Below are 17,771 nucleotides of genomic sequence, written 5' to 3' on the forward strand. Positions count from 1 at the left end.
TTGAGATACGTAATCGTCAAATTACAATTTCCTAATTGGAAATACATATAAAACGTGCAATGAAAAATGATCACTTATCATTTTGTCAAAAAATCATTTATTCTAATGAAATTTATATATATCAAAGTTTATATTTATTATTTATTTAATGTTTCTTTTTTTTTTTAATAATAAATTTTCATAAACTGCAAATACAATAATTCTTATCGTCTTTTTAATATCGACTTCATTTTCTTATCTGACGTAAAGATTTGCGTAAAGATGAATAAAATGAAATAATTGTATATTTATTGAGTATTTAAATAGAAAGTACTACTATATATAGGTCAATACTATATATAGTCAAATTGAATGACAGATTTGAATTCCGGGCTTTTTAGTTTTACGGTTGGTAATCCTGATACTTCCCATATATAATATCCGCTTATTACGTATATAGGAGGGAGGACTAACAAGTTGTGTTGTGTTGTGAGTCCAACATGTGGGGGGGGGGCTGTTATAGAATAAATGGAAATTCGCCGACAAATTGACAAGAAAGCACACACATATTACTGTGATATTTGCATCTTGGAAATTGCTTAATCTTTATAACAAATGTCCTCCTTTGAAATCATTTCAAGATAGCTGTAAGAAAATCAGCAAATGTATGGGAAATCTTGTCGAGTTGCCGTTTCGGCCGAGCGAAAAAGGCTACGAATTCAAAGGGTTAACTTAATGTTTATTAATGAAAAATGAAAATATTAATTCGATTGGATTCTATAGTCAGTTTTCCATACATATAATGCTAATGCGTATAACGTACTAATTGTCAATTGATTTTGGCGTCAGGCGACGCCATTGCGACGCCATTTTAAAACGGTGCCAGAGCGACATTGAGCGTAATTGCATACTACATTAATATGTACTATATAAAGCGATAATAGTAAATGATTTATCGTGAAAAGTTTTTAGAAGGCAAACGCAAAACAATCTTGTAAATAAAATATAAATGATTATATATGTGTAATAGAAATGTACTGTGCCTACCACGTATAGGAGGGCTGAAAATTTCATAGTCTAGCACGCAGAGGTGTGTAAATTTTTGTCATGATTTTTGAAGGGGGTTGCCGCCTCAGGACCTTTTTCTTTGCTTACAACATTTCAATGTGTTTTCATAATAAGGTATACACATCGTCATTTTTGTTTTATTATTATAAACTACAATATATACTTTTCATCAAATTTGTGCACAGCCATCTTTATTCGTAGCATTGTACTGTACTGTACTGTACTGTACTGTAAGAGTAATTGAAAACTATTTCGCGCGTTTCGAGGTTGCAGTCGGCAATTAGTAGGGAAAAATATGTAGGCGTATAAAATTATATTGTATTTTGCATGTAAAACAATAAATATTTTCCAAGCTTAAAGCTTAGAGGCTGGCAGTGAAGTAATTACTTTGAATTAATAATAAAAATATTTGTGTTTTTATCCTGCATTAAAGAATTCTGTAATAAATAATACTATTACTTTTTGACATATTATGTAATAGAATAGAAAATATATTGCAATAGAATGGCTAAATTAAATGTAGGTAACTTAATACTTCAAACTTTGCGATATTGATAACATTTGCAATACCAAGATTTGCATTAAAGCATAAGAAGAAAAATGTATGGCGATAAGTTTTTCCTCGATAGGTGTCTGTTTTGTTTCATTGAATTGTTGGAAAGTGGTAAAACGGATATTTGGGTGCGAAATGATTCGTAAGTCCAATCACGTGTTCCGATTCGCCGCGTTCTCGCAGATTTCTTGCACCATACGTTGATTCCTCGTACGACGGGGGTGCTATAAAATGACAATTATGAAAATGATTATTGTATTTCATTGGTATTGAAGAGATAGAGAAGAAATGATTAGTAATAATTTGATTTAACTAGGAAATGTGATCATTACGTAATTGTGGGTATAAATTCGAAGTAGGAGACGGTTGAAATTTATCGGAAGTTTTGGTTGGCGAGTCGGTAAACATCAAACTCTCGGGTGGAGCACTTGGTGTCTGATAGTTAACCAATGGTACTGTTCCCACGAAAACGAGAGTATCGCTCTTTAAATTACGATGATACCTGTCAATCATAATAGGAAAGAAAATAATGTAAAGAAAGCAGCATTTGTTGCGAAAGCGCATTGCATTGTAAGCGCAAACCATTGAAATTACGGACCATCCTTCGACGCACGCTTCAACCTTCAGACGATATTCGAGATCGATGATGGTACAGCTATTAAGATTCGACGGAGGAAGGGCTGGAACGTCCAAGTATTGTTCGTAATCTGAAGTAGCTCCGCCATCGAAAGGTCCTTTACTAACTTCCGTTACAACTATCTCTTCGATTCTCGTATCCGTGCTTGGACTAGTTGCACGGAATGTCACGATCTGAACTTGAAAATTGTGGGTTTCATTAAAATTGTATTTACTATTGTACTCATTGTATCATCCTTCGATATTGGGGGGTTGTAACATTTGACGCAACTATTCGCTAACTCAACTCCAGTTTTACAATGTTTTTCGAAAAGTATTTTCAAGCACTCGATCGAGATGCTTGACTCGTATTTTGATTAGAAATAATAATTTTGTTGGTCGTTGAGTAAGAACCAATGACACGATAGGAGGGCGTATTAATAAGTTTGTTCCTTTTGCAGATAGAGAGAAACAAATTGTAAGGGAACATCTTGCATGATGCGTGCGCCAGCTCGTATTCGTCCCGGTTTGTCTTTTTCCAAATGAAGAAAACAGGACGAAAACATGAATTACAATCCGATATATTAGCCAAGAGAGATCATTTGTAATCATACCTTGCAAAGAATCAGAGCAATACGATTAACAGTAACGGTAGATAAATTTTCGACATTGACTTTGATCGGCATCGATTGACCAGGAACGTATCCTCTGACCGGTAACGAATAACTTACGTTCAAAGGTGCACTGGCACAGCAAAGACAACAGAAAGATTTACTCATTTCTTCCGTAATCCGTTCCTAACAAGAGAAGGAGGGGACATTCATTTAGTCATTCATTTTGTTCTTTAGAGAAAAGAAGAGAGAAAGGAAGCTTACCGAACTTCTGGATTCCGTATTCAAATCGAAAGGCGAAACGACCGTGAATGCCGCTTTAACATCCTGATCGAATTTCCATGGACGATCCAGGGTAGCCTTGACCGTATATCGAACATGACCAAAGTCAGATTCGAAGCTGCTCGGTAAATGTTCAGGTAAGCTACAGGTAAACGGAAATTTGTGTTCGCCCGCTTGTATTTCGATTTCATTTCCTGAAAACGACACAAATCCAATATTGCGTCATGGGGAAAAAACAAAATCAAATGTAATTAGATAATTACCGGAAGCCGATCCAACAAGATAATATTTCGTTTGGAAATATTCTTCGTGTGCATTGAAAGTTGCATTCTCATCGCGATAGTTTCCTGTATTATCCAACGTTTGTTTGTCCGTAGTCCAATAGGTATTTGCCTCTCCTTTTACCTTCACGCAAATGCCTAGAAATAAAACGATGAAGTCATTATTCGAATGAGTCGATAAGAAACTTTACGCACCGAAGAAAAAGTAGAAGAAGAATTTACGCGGGAAAATCAAGCGAAAGATGATCTTGGATGTTGCACGATTAGTGGGTGTAAGGTAAACTTAGGATCTATAATTAGAGCTAGCGGTTCCTCGGCGGACTTACCGCGAATTTTTTTAACTCCGTCAATAACCAGTACGATATTTCCCGACACCGTTTGTCTGGGATAGTAAATTTTCCATGGATTGTCAAAAATAATGTCGAATTTCTTCAGACCCATTTTGTGTTTTGGTAGGATATGAAATGAGCTAGGATAAAAAGAAAGATAATTGTTATGCACTTGTATATTTGTACAAATATAAGTTGTGAGTCAGCCAGAGCAGCCTGACGCGACTGAGCGACCCTAATTTCTATGCGCGTCGACGAGACTCGCGTCGCGCCGCGTATGTTCAACCTACAAACTATTTTCTCTATTTTCTTCTTTACCTTCTTCGACGCGCGAAAAACAACTATCCCATTCGTTGAAATTCACTTGGAATGACGCGAAGAATCTTGATAAAAGAACTTACGGTAAAGGATATTATTCGATTTGAAAGAAATCCTAGAAAGATAATACGAAATCTGTCGCGAGTGCGCGCGCGTGAAACATTTGCACAGGGCTTTTTCTCGGGTTGTGACGCGCAAGCTCCGTGGTGGTATCGTCTTTATTGATTCGTGCGCGAAAGAGAGAGCTATAGCACGCCGTAAATATTCGTCCTAGCGAGAGGTACCCATTGGTATTTGTCGTGGCGAGGATACATACGCGCGTTAAAAGGCGTAGAAAAACGACGTGAGCGTGGCTCAAGATGGCCCAGGGAGACACGGAGGATGGACCCCTGATTCGGCCCGTCGATGCCGGTAAGTTATTATAGTATTCAAATGTAATAGTATCGAAATTAGCCCAACCTCTGTAGAAGGGGTTTCTTTCCTTTTCCGATCCGGTCCTAGAGGAACCTGCTGGTAGAGAAAATGGTAGGGAAAATGGTAGGGATGGATGGTATTTAGCGGATAACATTACTCCTTTATTTGACGCAACATTTACTCGCGTATTTGAATCGAAAATCGGTCGAGAATTGATTCCTGCACGGTCTAGCTGCACGTCCATTCGATTATTCTCGAATGTCGAGTGGTTGGGAGAAATGACGCGTGTGTCTTTGATAGATTGATTTATTTCAAATTTTGGAGGATTTGTCGCTACCTATTTGCCCATTGCGTATAGAGCGAAGCATATTTCATGATATCGATTTGACGATATTTGTCGAATTTCAGTATCGACGAGAACGTTGGTCGCCCTATGCACCGGCGGCGCCTTCTTGGTTTGCGCCGTCGCGATGACCTGGTGGCTCTGTCGACGACGACGCGAACATACCAAGTTGAACGCGGACAGATCGTTGGCTTTCAGACCACCCCATAGAAAGCCGACCGCAGTAAAGAGTCCCGGCAGCACGAGTCATTATTTGAAAAAGAGTCCGAGTCCTACCGGTCCTGCTAAAAATCCACCAGGCTCTAATGGACAACAGCAACAGCAACAGACCAGCAGTCCTGCCGCCGCCGCCGCTGGATCGACCAATACCACCTCGGACTTGGTGGCTACGCCGCAAACAATCGCTGCGAACAATAATCCTAATTACGATGTATCATCGCGTTGCGAGAAAGGTTAGAGATAAATATCCCGCCCAAAGATCGAGCTAAAAATAAAAAAGGTTTTTCTTTGTTCTTTGTACAGCTGGTACACCGGTTGAAACGTTCAGCAGCGAGGTTACGCTCACCATCGAGGACGAATGCGACAAAGCCGAATTGGAGAATAACGAGAAAGTCAAATGCGAGTCAAATTTGTGCATGTCAGATAAGAAGAACGGTCTTGGTATATTGGTATTTAAATTGAGATACAAGAGCGAACAAAATGCATTGGCAGTTACGGTCGTTAAATGTAAGAAATTACCAGCTAGGGATCAAGGAAACGCTAGCAGCGATCCTTACGTTAAATTGCAGCTATTGCCGGGCAAACGACATCACGTGAAAACAAGAGTCCTTCGTAATACGAGAAATCCCGTTTACAACGAGGATTTCACGTTCTTCGGAATCACGAAAAGTCAACTCGAGGTACCGATCGCAACCGCGCGCGCGCGCACGCACGCACACACACACACACACAGTTGAAAGATTTTGAACAGATTTTGAACTGATTTTGAACAGATTTTGAACAGATTTTGAACTGATTTTGAACTGATTTTGAACTGATTTTACTTGATAAAATATTTCTATGACAAATAATAAAGCTCTTAAAGTATGAAGAAAATATAGTTAGGGCTTGGGGTTGGGGTTGGTAGGGGTGTGGGATTATAATATTGTTCCATAAAACGTGACACTGTTACTTACAGGAAATCAGTCTACATTTCGTCGTTCTAAGTTTCGACAGATACTCGCGCGACGAAATTATCGGCGAACTAACGTGCGCACTTTCCTCGATACCAGGATTAAAAGATTCCGATAATCAAGAAATATCCCTGCGCCGAAACATCTGTCCGAGGAGTTTGAAGGTCGGTGGCACCCTATGATCAAAGTTTACACCTCAGGTTATCAACTTTTTCAAATTCTTCTCTAAATATAGTTACGTACATCTAAACAAACTTAATCGAATATACGTAGTGCAATATTTATTTTAGATACAATCCCAGGGGAGAGGGGAACTGTTGGTATCGTTCTGCTGGCAGTCGGCAGCGAATCAATTATCGGTGTTCATCTTGAAGGCGCGAAATCTCCCTAAAATGGATGTGACGGGTCTTGCCGATCCTTATGTTAAAATTTATCTATTTTACGAATCGAAGCGTATCTCTAAAAAGAGGACCCACGTCCAAAAGCGTACGTTAAGTCCTGTATTCAACGAGCCCTTCGTATTCGATATACCCTACAATACCCACAGTTTAAGTAACGTCAGTCTAGAAATTATTCTTTACGATTGGGATAAATTTACCAAAAGCGAGGTAAGACTATTTATTTATTTATCCTGCCGAAAGTTTATCCAAATTTTGCCATTCGCATTATAAGCATTTTCTTCCAGGTTATTGGCAGATTAAAATTCGGTGGTTCCAAATGCCAAGGATCCGCGTTGAATCATTGGAACGAAATTTGCAGATCTCCGCGGCGGCAGTTTGCGGAATGGCACAAATTAAGGGAATAATCTCTTCCTCGTCCTTAACCCTATCCCCTCTCAGCCCATTCCCACATCTATCCTATCTATCTTTTTACAATTTGCACTTTGATTTCCTCGAAGGACGATTTCGATAACAACGGGGAAACTCTACTCTATTAACTCTCTTATGAGCGTGATTTATCTTCGTGACGTGTAAGAAATTCCTTCGAAGAAATGAAGAGACTTATGTATGCCGATATGCTTCAAACCATGCTGCTCTGCACGATTATTTTAACGGAGTTCAAATATCTATCTTTTTTACATTACATTTTTCTTTTTCTTTTTCTTTTTCCAATATTTGAGAAGATTCAATCGGTCAAAGGATCAAAATAAACACGTTGACCGCCAGCGACATTCCAGTCCCTGGAATTGCATTATCTGGATTTATTTTATAATTGGACGAATTTAATTCCTAATTAACATCATTCCTAATTAGAGATTACTTTGAAATGAAAAATCCATTTTATTACCACATTTATGTTTAATATGATTATGGCGTTCGACGTGTTTTTAATGAGGATGAAATCTCATACGATGAAACGAAAATAAAAGGAAAATCGTTAAATTCGTTCTTTGCTAGCAGCTGCAATTGTAAACTTTAGAAGATTCATCAAAAACATATCGCTCTCATTTTTGTCTCTCGACCGTTATCGTTCCTCTAAAGTATGTTAGAACGAATATGTAATATATTATTTATAATTAATCGAATGATTTAAACACGAAGCATGATAAGAATATGTAGAAGATAAGAAACGCGAGAGAACCAGTTATGTTTCTGTATCAGAGGCGGAACTGCAAATGTTCGCGACCCGCAAAAGTATAATTTCGCTAAACCGAGTAAAAGGATAAGCTAACTCTTATATTATATTATTAATATCGGTTAAAATGTCTAATTTGTCTGTCTGTTGCTTTTTAAAAGAATAGGGACAATTCTATAACTTCAATAAACGAGAGAAAGAACTACCTCTGTTTCTTTTTGTCTGGGTCCTGCGGTATTGCGGTTCCGTCCCTGTTCTGTATATGCGTAGAAAAGAAAAAAAACAAGAAGAAGAAGAAGAAGAAGAAGAAGAAAAGAAGCGCATGTTATTTTTATAGAATATAACTATAACGTAGTCATTTTTTGCCTCCGGATTTTCATTATAATTCGTGCTAAAAGTGCAAACGTTGTAGCTAGTTTTTCTATGTAAAACGAATCGAATTAACGAAAGTTGACCTATATATCAAATCTTGGATAAACGAGAGGACTTTTCTGCTCCGAATGATGAAATAGTCGTTTGATTTATTATTTGGAAATAAATACGAGTCCATTTTGAATTCCAAGTAAGTCGATCATTTCGAAATAAAAGTAATAGGAGTAATAGGAGTAATAGGAGTAATAGGAGTAATAGGAGTAATAGGAGGAGAGAAAGAAAGAAAGACAATTTCCAAAAGAGAACTATGCGAAGGGACTCGTAAGGAGTTGTCTTATATGTTAGGAAAGAAGATCCTTTTTAAAAACGCACCGCTTTTTGCAAGAAATACAAAAAATAAATGAAAATTGCAAAATTCATGTATTCACCGGCGATGCTTTTATCAAAGAAAGATGATGATTATAGTGAAATAATTGTCAACCGATTCGCTATGTGTGTCGCGTCGGAAAACCTGTAAAACGTGTAAAACGTTAACGCGAATTAATCGTGTCACGCAACCACTATTCGCAACGTAAAAGTCAATAATTGACACAACGCATGAGACAACTATTTATTTTCTTATTTCACCTTATCCCCCCACCACGTACGTATTACGGTCCTTCTCTCGCGAGAATGCAAATCGATCGGTCGACGGACGGATATGGCCGGATATTTCGATTGACGAAAAAACTAACAACTAAAAAAGAAATAAAATAAAGGCATATTATTATACGACCGAGAATGTCCGGATATTTATTTCATTGCTATACGAATATATGAATATAACGATAAAAGAAAAAGGACTATATATAAGTAGTTGGTAGGATAGTTAAGACGCCTCTGACATTCATCCGCGTCGTTCTTCTTAAACTTCAAATATTACAAAATAATATACTATTGCGGACCAAAATTATTTTCCCGATAGAGAGTATCTCCAATTTTTTCCTGCCAAACTTTTTTCACTGGAAAAAATCTTAGACATTCTGTATATTTATTTTCCTTTTTCATACTATTTCATATATTTCACATTTTTTAAATCGGCTTGCACAATCGCACGAAATATTATTTTAACGCGACCTATATATTTAACCAGTTAACTGTGGCGGCCTCTTTCAAAAGTATGTACTTCAATTTGTGTTACCTAAATGAAACGATTATCTAATAGAAGATTAATTCAAATAGCAAAATTCATTTTTTCACCAAACACTTACCGTGTAGTAGTTACTTTACTACTAAAATTCACTGAAATTATCTTGATTTTCTAATGTTTCGATTTTATCCATTTTTTCCTATACTCGTATAGTTATTATCTAATTATAATTCGGTACCTTATTCATTTTTTTTATATTGCCAATGCTTGCACATATAATATTTATAAGAATTTATGTTTTAGTTTGGTCTGCACAAATTTTGATTGAACGTCGATCAAAATTTCATCTATAAAATGTAATTAAAAGTATGCCAAGCGCATGTTAGCTATATTAACAATAAATAACGTGCAGTTAAATAAAAATGAATGAAATGAATTCCTGCAAATCATTAAATTCTATGAAATACGAAAAAACGATAACGATTAACGATAAACGATTTTGCTCGCGTAACAATAAAACATTGTGTTCGCAATTGCATATATATTTTGACTGAGATTATATATTACGATTAATTCGTAACATAAAATCGTCTTTGAAAAAAATGATTCTCATTGTCTCTTGAAGAACGACGGATCTATTGTAACATATTGGACACGTTTTCGAGGAATTGTTAAAACAAAAAATACATCGTTTAATGTAGAATTGTAACGCGGGATGTTAGATACGATAATTCTAAATGAGTCCATAAAGAAACGATGATTTTTTTTTCTTCTCCTCGAAGAACAATATATGCGAGAAGAGACACGACGCGTAACAATATGCTGTCCGTGGAAAGATTTCAAGGCTGTGTGGTCAATAAAAATTACATTAAAAAATAATCCCAAGTCCAGCGCTAACTGTATTTGCTTTCCTATCTTTATATTCGTCGAGCTAAATCTATCTCTTTTTTTTATAACATAGACGAGCGTTAGAGATAGAAAATGCTAGTTAGAGGGGGAAGAAGAAAGAAATAACAATACAAAACATTCGGTGTATAGCCATATATGGTGTATATGTTTTTTGGGCCAATTATCGAGCCGAAATCTAAACAAAAACAATCAAACACTCTTACAATGGTAAACGGTAAACGGTAACGGTTTAAAGGTCGAGATTTTCATTCTCCTTCTATCCTTCGACGCGTCAACACGTACCAAGGGGTAACGTATTCGATTATTCAATAATTTTATTTCTAACGATATAACGGTAAATTTAATACTACGCAAAGTTCTTCATTACCAAGGATCGTATAAAAATTGATTTACTTTATAGATTACTCTTCGTTTATTACATTTTCTCTTTTTATATTTAACATTTATTTTTTTATCACAATACATTTTCTTCTAAATGCGTGTCTTGCTTTCCGAAATGATGATGATTTATGAATTATTGTTCTATAATCTTTGCTATGTTTTACCTTGCCAAAACAAATTTTACTTCTAAATGATAAATGATAAACTTTATTAATTTAGTTTAATTTTTGTTTAGTCAAATTAATCGATTTGACAAATAAACGGCTCGCTTATTAATCATTATTTAACAATATTATAACACACAACAATATTTTACTTATTATCATTTTTATAATAAGTGATAGATTAATATAAAATATTATTAAAAAAAAAATAAATTTTGCGTGTGCGTAAATTTTATATAAATAGCTTTAGAAAATAATATTCTTCTCGGATAATACATATAACATAATAACAGGTCATCATAGAGATCTATCGTAGATTGACAAAATTTCATCAAGGGGAATGTAGAAAAGATATATTACAACGAGTTAAACAAATTTCTTCAAAAATTACACATTAAGCTATTGTACAAAAGCTTTTAACGATTCTAACTATAATATAAAATGTATATTATAATGTATAAATATATATTTAACACACATATTATTACATTAGGTCTTTCTGGGATCATTCAATTAGATAATAAACCTATAAAAATGCTCTATAGAATAGCAATATTTTATCTTCTTCTTCTTCTTCTTTCATCTTTTTATTTTTTATTGAATATTTTGTCGTGTGTGTATAAGGCATTTGAATTTAATATAAATATTTATAATACTCCTTAGTACTATAATTATAAAATAAATATGGCGAATATAAAATATGTTCTCAATTAATAAATGCCATTGTACGATAAACTAATCGAATGTATTATAAAATATAATTGATATCCTAATCAAATATTGAGTATAAATTTATATGTATATATATATATATATATAGTCAAAAAATAGACTGCGTTTAAACAATAAGAAAAATGTACATCAACAATGGTAGAGCCAAGTTATCGATTTGATCGGTTTTAGATTCGATAAAAGAAATTGCAATAACAGACGGTATACTTCTTAATAACCATTGGTAATCGATATATCCTAATTAAAAAATTGAATATAATTATAATTAATTCACTTAGATTTAGAATAAAAAAAAGGTAAGAATGTATATATAAAAAAAAAAAAGAATACATACGCATGAAAATAAGGAGAAAAATCGTTGCGAGCTGACTAGTAATACAGCCAAGCATTCCCTCCACAGATTTTTCTAAACCTGGCCATTTATGTTTTCCCCATTTACTACCAAAATAACTAGCAGCCGTATCACCTATGCCTATAGTCAATAACCCACTAAGAAGGACAAACAGCGAAGCATTATTAGCTGGCATCCACAATGGAAATGAAAGACCAAAGAGTAAATACAATGGCGTCAGCGATAATAAATGATCTTTCTCGTCCACGAATATATTAAACCCTTGTTGTAGCATATTTCCTAAAGGTGATACTTTCAATATCCTCGTTAACTAAAATTTGATTAATTCATCTTTTTCTTTATTCATCTTCGATAAATATAAAAGTATCAAACATCGTTACCTCCAACAGTATAAATATTCCTGCTATAACACCGCTTCCAAGATACAATAACGTAGGATCATACAAAAGTCCAGGAACATAAGCGAACACAGCTACAATGTGAAAATATTTTCTGGTAGATGTTGTAGCTGGAACACCAGATAGCATTTGAAATATTATAATCGATACAGAATATAACAAACAGATTGTCCAATATATTATCAACGAAATCTGAAAATATAACATTGATGTTTAATATTAAATGTTCAAATCATTAATATTAATTATAATATTAATATATAAGTAAAACTTACTCTGTGCGTTTTGTTAAGGATATAAATTAATATCCATGATAAAGGATTCTGATCGAGCAGTACGTATAATAATGGTACAACGAGTAGAAAAAAGATACCAAGTACCATCGTATAAAAGTATCGAGGAAAACGTAGTATAATAAAATTTTTGCACAATATACAAATCGATAAGACATATAATATACCAATCTGCAATATTAAAAAATAACAAAGATACGATTACTTTTCTCTTCTTGTATAATAAAGCATGAATGCGATGAATGCGATGAATGCTTAAATGAATGATTAAAATACCTGTAATATAACAGTTACAATATCATCGTTATGGATTGGTGGTAAATGATATCTTAATGGTATATTGGTAGCAACTGACAATAGGAATAAAATAAATCCATGCGTAACGACCATTGCTTCACCGATTGTAAAACAACCAGGGCAATTAGACATTAATTGTAAGACTCCCCAGGTGCTCAAGCTTCCAACGTCTAATCCCCATATTACACTCGTCAGTAATCCTGCATTTATGTAATAATTTAAAAATATGATAATTATAGTCAACGATTAAGAAGAATTATCTTCTCTTATGAACGATGAATATTAAAATTACATAGAAATTATCATACCTTTGTTTGCCGTAAAAAGATATAACATAGATGTTATAATCGCTGGTAGGAAATAAATAACATGAAAATCTTTAATTGCGCTCTTTCCTATAAAAAGCCGTATGTAAAGAGATAAACTACTAACAAGTAATCCAAAACCTGTTAATCCTGTTACCAAACATATTTCTGAATAACTATTACTATCATTTAATAACGTTAATACCGCGCTCAATCCTATTAAACTTCCAAGCCATAATCCGCAGCTTGCTTTGGATCTAAAATATATATAAAAATCAATATATTTATCATGAAATAATCAAATTAAAATAACAACCATAAGATATGCAATATTATTAACAAAATGGAAAAATAATACAAATAAATTTCTACATATATTTTTCTATAAAAAATAATTCAAATTTATATATTTGAATGGTTATGTAAGGTTGCATTAAAAATATAAATAAACAATCGTTATTGTTTATACATACCGATGCACTATGCCATTTATTTTCAAATTTTGTAATATTTTCTCTTCGATATTCTGATATGTATTAAATAACATTTTAATTATTTTTTCAAATTAATCAAACGTAACCTTCAAATCATAAATGAACACAAATTCTCGCGCACTTTCACTTTTCATATGGAAAAACTAAATGGTCAGTCGAAAGGTCAAATCTTGTTGTTACGATATGTTAGCCGTACCTACGTCATCTACGAGTATATACTGTTTAAAAGGCTCATGTGTACACTTATCAAGTTTCTTCTAATGACATTCATATGAGAAAAACGGAGACAAAATAATATTTTTCTGTTGTCGCACCTGTTACCACTGGCGTGTCCGGCATTAGAAGTAAACACATGTTCTCCTATGATGAAATTTTTCTATTTAATAATATTAAATATTCAATTATACGAGTTAGGAATGGTAATAAAAAATAAAACGAGTTTAAATAAAATTAAGCTATTAAATACATACCAAAAAAATAAAAAAAAATAAAACATTTTTAATGTGCCAAGTGATTTATCAATCTACTTGGGATATCAAATAATTTTACATGCGTTCATTAATATTTTTTGCTACATTCAACATAGATTAGCTCAATCGTTTATTTACGTAGACCCACAAACATATATTACTTTATACGCATACATACTCAAGTATCTACACTATAATAAAATCAGTATTTATAAAAATGAACGAATCATCAATATCTAGACCATTCTATAAATTTCGTTTTCCTTTTCTGTGGAGAAAAATCATGCTGCAACTTTGTTAATATTTTTTTTCTTTTCTTTTAACTGTCACCACGTTAGATAAAAAATATTTTATTTAAATGTACCCCATGAATCTCTCTCTAACCAACTACTTTAATAACTAAATACATGATCAAACTGTTAAATTTGCTTTCGCAAACGCAATAAGACCATTTGTCGATGAATCATGAGTGGTAATTTTATCAGCGTTACGAAGCTCAGGTTCGATAGCTTTAGCCAACTGTTTGCCTAATTCAACGCTATAAAAAGCAATATGAAATATTAATAAAAAAAACTTTTTCATATTAAATATTTAAATAAATGTTTAGTTGTAGAAATTTTCAATACTTATATTTAGTACTCACCCCCACTGATCGTATGAATTAATATCCCAAATCATACCTTGTACAAATATTTTATGTTCGTACATTGCTAAAAAAAACATTCAAACAAATTGTAATCATAAAAATGTCTATGCGCTGTTAATGGGAAATCTTGAAAAGTAATACTAACCGATTAAGGCACCAAGAACAAAAGGTGTAACTTTTTTAACCATAATGCTATTGGTCGGTCTGTTACCCTCGAATATTTTATGAGGTAACAATGAATTAACTTGTTCTGGGTTCAAGCCAGATTTCTCTAATTCACTTTTAGCTTCGCCTTGATTTTTGCCTTTCATTAAAGCTTCCGTTTGTGCAAAGAAGTTTGCTAATAAAATTTGATGATGCAATGTACCTTGAACCTATAATAAATACGGCAATGCATTATAATATATTCGCATTGCAAGCAAGATTTCGTCAAAATTGCATCAGATCTTTCGCTGATGCGGATGAACCATACCTTCATTTTTATTTAAGAACAATTAATAGATATATATCAAATAAATTCTATGAAATTGAAAGCTTTCGAACCTTATTATGAGATTGTACAGGAATTATAAAATCCGCAGGTACGAGTCTTGTACCCTGATGAAGAAGTTGATAAAATGCATGCTGACCATTTGTTCCCGGTTCACCCCATACAATTGGACCTTAAAAGATAAGATATTATACATTAATACATAATAGAGTTAAGGTTCGACCATTAAAATAAATCTTTAATATCATAATATAATTACCAGTAGAATAATTAACTTTCTTGCCAGATCGAGTAACAAATTTTCCGTTACTTTCCATGTCGCCTTGTTGAAAATATGCAGCGAATCTGTGCAAGTACTGATCATATGGCAACAATGCGTGTGTCTCAGCGTTATAAAAATTGTGATACCATACGCCGAGAAGTGCAAGAATAACGGGTGCCTGTGTATTGTTAAACATATCTATAAATAATATTCGAACATATTAACAAAATTCATTAATAATTTTTCGTACATTTTTCTCTAATGGAGCTGTAGAAAAATGCTGATCCATAAAATGTGCTCCGCTAAGAAGTTTCTCAAAATTTTCAAAACCGATAGACAGGCAGATAGATAAACCGATAGCTGACCACAATGAATATCGTCCACCAACCCAGTCCCAAAATCCAAACATATTCTTTTCATCGATACCAAATTCCTTAACTTTTTGTGTATTAGTGGAAAGAGCAACAAAATGAGAGGCAACGGCTGCTTCCTAAACAGTCAATAAAATCAAGTAATAAGCAAAATTTAATTATAAAAAAAATATTTTAATATACTCTGTACAATTTTTACTTACATTTTTTAATGATTCTAATAACCACAATTTAGCTGAAGTTGCATTAGTGATTGTTTCTTGAGTAGTGAACGTTTTAGATGCTATTATGAACAGAGTAGTTTCTGGATTTAATTTTTTGAGAGTTTCTGCGATATGAGTTCCATCGATGTTACTAACAAAATGTATTCGTGGTCCAATATGATAGGGTTTTAAAGCCTCTGTTACCATCAGAGGACCCTATGTGAACAAATTTATTACTTTAACATATTTGTGCGTTAATATAAAGATTGCTTATATTTAATAAATAATTATTTTATATTACCAAATCAGAGCCACCAATTCCAATATTGACAACATCTTCAATAGGTTTGCCTGTAAAGCCTTTCCATTTTTTACATATTATCTAGAATAAAAAGAAAAAGATATTTTTTATTAGGTCTTACGACAATATCTTATCATATCGAATAACAAATAAACGTGATCAAATATCTTGCCTCGTCAGTAAATTGTTTCATGTGCTCTAAAACTGCGTTCACTTCCGGCATAACATCTTTACCATCGAGTAAAATGGGAGTATTACTTCTATTGCGTAAAGCTATATGTAAGACTGCTCTGTTTTCGGTAAAATTAATCTTTTCGCCTGAGAACATTGCATTTCTTGCCTCTTCGATTTGTCTTGCACGGGACTAAATGAAATATCAAAAATATGATTATTAATATTAACATTAATAGTATTAAAAATATCATTTATTTCTGAACATAAAAAATAATATCGATCATACCAAATCGAGTAATAAATCAAGTATCTCCTTTGTAATTCGGTTCTTAGAATAGTCGAGTAAAATGGTTCCATCTTGCGGAGTAGAAATTTCTAAACTAAAAAAGATAAAGTACACAAAAATTAATCAAAATATATGCGTATATAAATAAAATGCATAATATATATATATATATATTATGCATTTTATGAAAGTACATAATTATAATAACTTACAGCCCAATAATTTTTAAATTATGTCATTTTTGCAGTAATAGATTATAAACTTTTAATACTGTTATCCTTTGGATAAAAAAATTAAAGGAATTTAAATAACAATTAAGTAATGACATTGCAATAACATATTAATACATTTTTTTACTTAGATATATTAAAAAATCTTAGAAGGGTCACGTCAAGGTCATATGCTAAGAATACGACTGCACGTACCTGAAATTCTGAAAACGATTAGGATCCTGATTAAATAAATTATATATGTTAATTTGAGATCCCGTGGTGTTAAAAGTTTCTTGTAATTTAACCCAAACAGGTTCACTTGTTAATTCTGATTTAGGTTTCATATTTGATTCAAGAAAGCCGCGCCGCCGTTTTTTTCAATCCGATTTACTCGCCCTCTCTTCAAATATCTTCCTCGTTTCTAAGGTTACTGATACTATCTTGCTCTATCACAATGTGTGATAGTAAATTTTTAACAAATCGAATCTAATTGAGTACTAAAATGTCACTTCAAATCGAAGAAATTCATTGGCTAGAAATATTGGATATTAGATGATGAAAACCAATGGCATATTCTAAAATCTTCACGGAAATGCAAATGGTGGCAATAGCAGCTTTTTAATTTTTTTTTTTAATTAACAATTAGATAAAGATAAAAACATCATAGAATAAAAAAACATTCCCTATTGTTACCACGAAGCCTAGCCTCGTTATTGTAACATAAAACAATATTACTATTGTTATAATGTAATATGATTGCCATCTTGGTTCGCCAGTTTCATACGCGCCAAATTTTAAAAAATATATTAATCAAAGATAAATTTTTTACATTGTGTACCTTTTGATGAATATATAATCATTAAATTATTCAAATCGATCATTATTAAAGTTATATTGAATATATTTTTCACATTATTTAACCATAAATAACATTTAAATAAAAATGTTTAGATAATTAAGCATCGAACTGACTTTCGTTGTATGGAACTA

General features: G+C 33.0%; 4 protein-coding genes and 1 long non-coding RNA gene across 8 annotated transcripts; 2 read left to right on the plus strand and 3 right to left on the minus strand.

Annotated features, from left to right (window-relative positions):
• Window positions 1-369: 369 nt before the first annotated feature.
• Window positions 370-3,155, plus strand: LOC122513433. Its single transcript, XR_006302756.1, has 3 exons — window positions 370-1,161; window positions 2,677-2,930; window positions 3,064-3,155. It is a non-coding gene; the product is annotated as an uncharacterized LOC122513433 (long non-coding RNA).
• On the minus strand, window positions 1,346-4,210 carry LOC122513432 (arrestin domain-containing protein 17). 2 transcript variants are annotated; one of them, XM_043629778.1, is made up of 8 exons: window positions 4,120-4,210; window positions 3,716-3,858; window positions 3,372-3,527; window positions 3,091-3,302; window positions 2,830-3,012; window positions 2,199-2,410; window positions 1,933-2,102; window positions 1,346-1,824 (listed from the first exon to the last, which is right to left on the minus strand). In XM_043629778.1, the coding sequence occupies exons 2-8, from the start codon at window positions 3,828-3,830 to the stop codon at window positions 1,691-1,693; spliced, it is 1,182 nt and encodes a 393-aa protein (XP_043485713.1). In that variant the 5' UTR covers window positions 3,831-3,858; window positions 4,120-4,210; the 3' UTR covers window positions 1,346-1,690. The 2 variants fall into 2 exon arrangements, with proteins under 2 accessions (XP_043485713.1, XP_043485712.1); XM_043629777.1 differs by having other exon boundaries at window positions 4,037-4,128.
• Window positions 3,156-9,920, plus strand: LOC122513430 (synaptotagmin-4). 2 transcript variants are annotated; one of them, XM_043629776.1, is made up of 6 exons: window positions 3,156-3,245; window positions 4,859-5,245; window positions 5,316-5,692; window positions 5,971-6,129; window positions 6,256-6,573; window positions 6,651-9,920. In XM_043629776.1, the coding sequence occupies exons 2-6, from the start codon at window positions 4,921-4,923 to the stop codon at window positions 6,768-6,770; spliced, it is 1,299 nt and encodes a 432-aa protein (XP_043485711.1). In that variant the 5' UTR covers window positions 3,156-3,245; window positions 4,859-4,920; the 3' UTR covers window positions 6,771-9,920. The 2 variants fall into 2 exon arrangements, with proteins under 2 accessions (XP_043485711.1, XP_043485710.1); XM_043629775.1 differs by lacking the exon at window positions 3,156-3,245 and adding an exon at window positions 4,291-4,447.
• Window positions 9,921-11,126: 1,206 nt separating this feature from the next.
• On the minus strand, window positions 11,127-13,806 carry LOC122513436 (dolichol kinase). 2 transcript variants are annotated; one of them, XM_043629782.1, is made up of 7 exons: window positions 13,346-13,806; window positions 12,876-13,129; window positions 12,547-12,767; window positions 12,253-12,441; window positions 11,960-12,169; window positions 11,562-11,889; window positions 11,127-11,464 (listed from the first exon to the last, which is right to left on the minus strand). In XM_043629782.1, the coding sequence occupies exons 1-7, from the start codon at window positions 13,417-13,419 to the stop codon at window positions 11,334-11,336; spliced, it is 1,407 nt and encodes a 468-aa protein (XP_043485717.1). In that variant the 5' UTR covers window positions 13,420-13,806; the 3' UTR covers window positions 11,127-11,333. The 2 variants fall into 2 exon arrangements, with proteins under 2 accessions (XP_043485717.1, XP_043485718.1); XM_043629783.1 differs by lacking the exon at window positions 13,346-13,806 and having other exon boundaries at window positions 12,876-12,917; window positions 13,000-13,120.
• A 40-nt stretch (window positions 13,807-13,846) lies between these two features.
• Window positions 13,847-17,384, minus strand: LOC122513435 (glucose-6-phosphate isomerase). The gene is made up of 11 exons (XM_043629781.1): window positions 16,995-17,384; window positions 16,570-16,663; window positions 16,282-16,473; window positions 16,110-16,190; window positions 15,809-16,024; window positions 15,485-15,724; window positions 15,232-15,412; window positions 15,026-15,144; window positions 14,628-14,856; window positions 14,480-14,546; window positions 13,847-14,374 (listed from the first exon to the last, which is right to left on the minus strand). Exons 1-11 carry the CDS (start codon window positions 17,123-17,125, stop codon window positions 14,248-14,250), a joined length of 1,677 nt encoding a protein of 558 aa, XP_043485716.1. The 5' UTR covers window positions 17,126-17,384; the 3' UTR covers window positions 13,847-14,247.
• Between the last annotated feature and the right edge of the window lie 387 nt (window positions 17,385-17,771).

This window comes from Polistes fuscatus, unplaced genomic scaffold (genome assembly GCF_010416935.1).
Source record: "Polistes fuscatus isolate 324 unplaced genomic scaffold, CU_Pfus_HIC Scaffold12, whole genome shotgun sequence".
In the NCBI taxonomy this organism is placed as follows: Eukaryota; Metazoa; Arthropoda; class Insecta; order Hymenoptera; family Vespidae; genus Polistes; species Polistes fuscatus.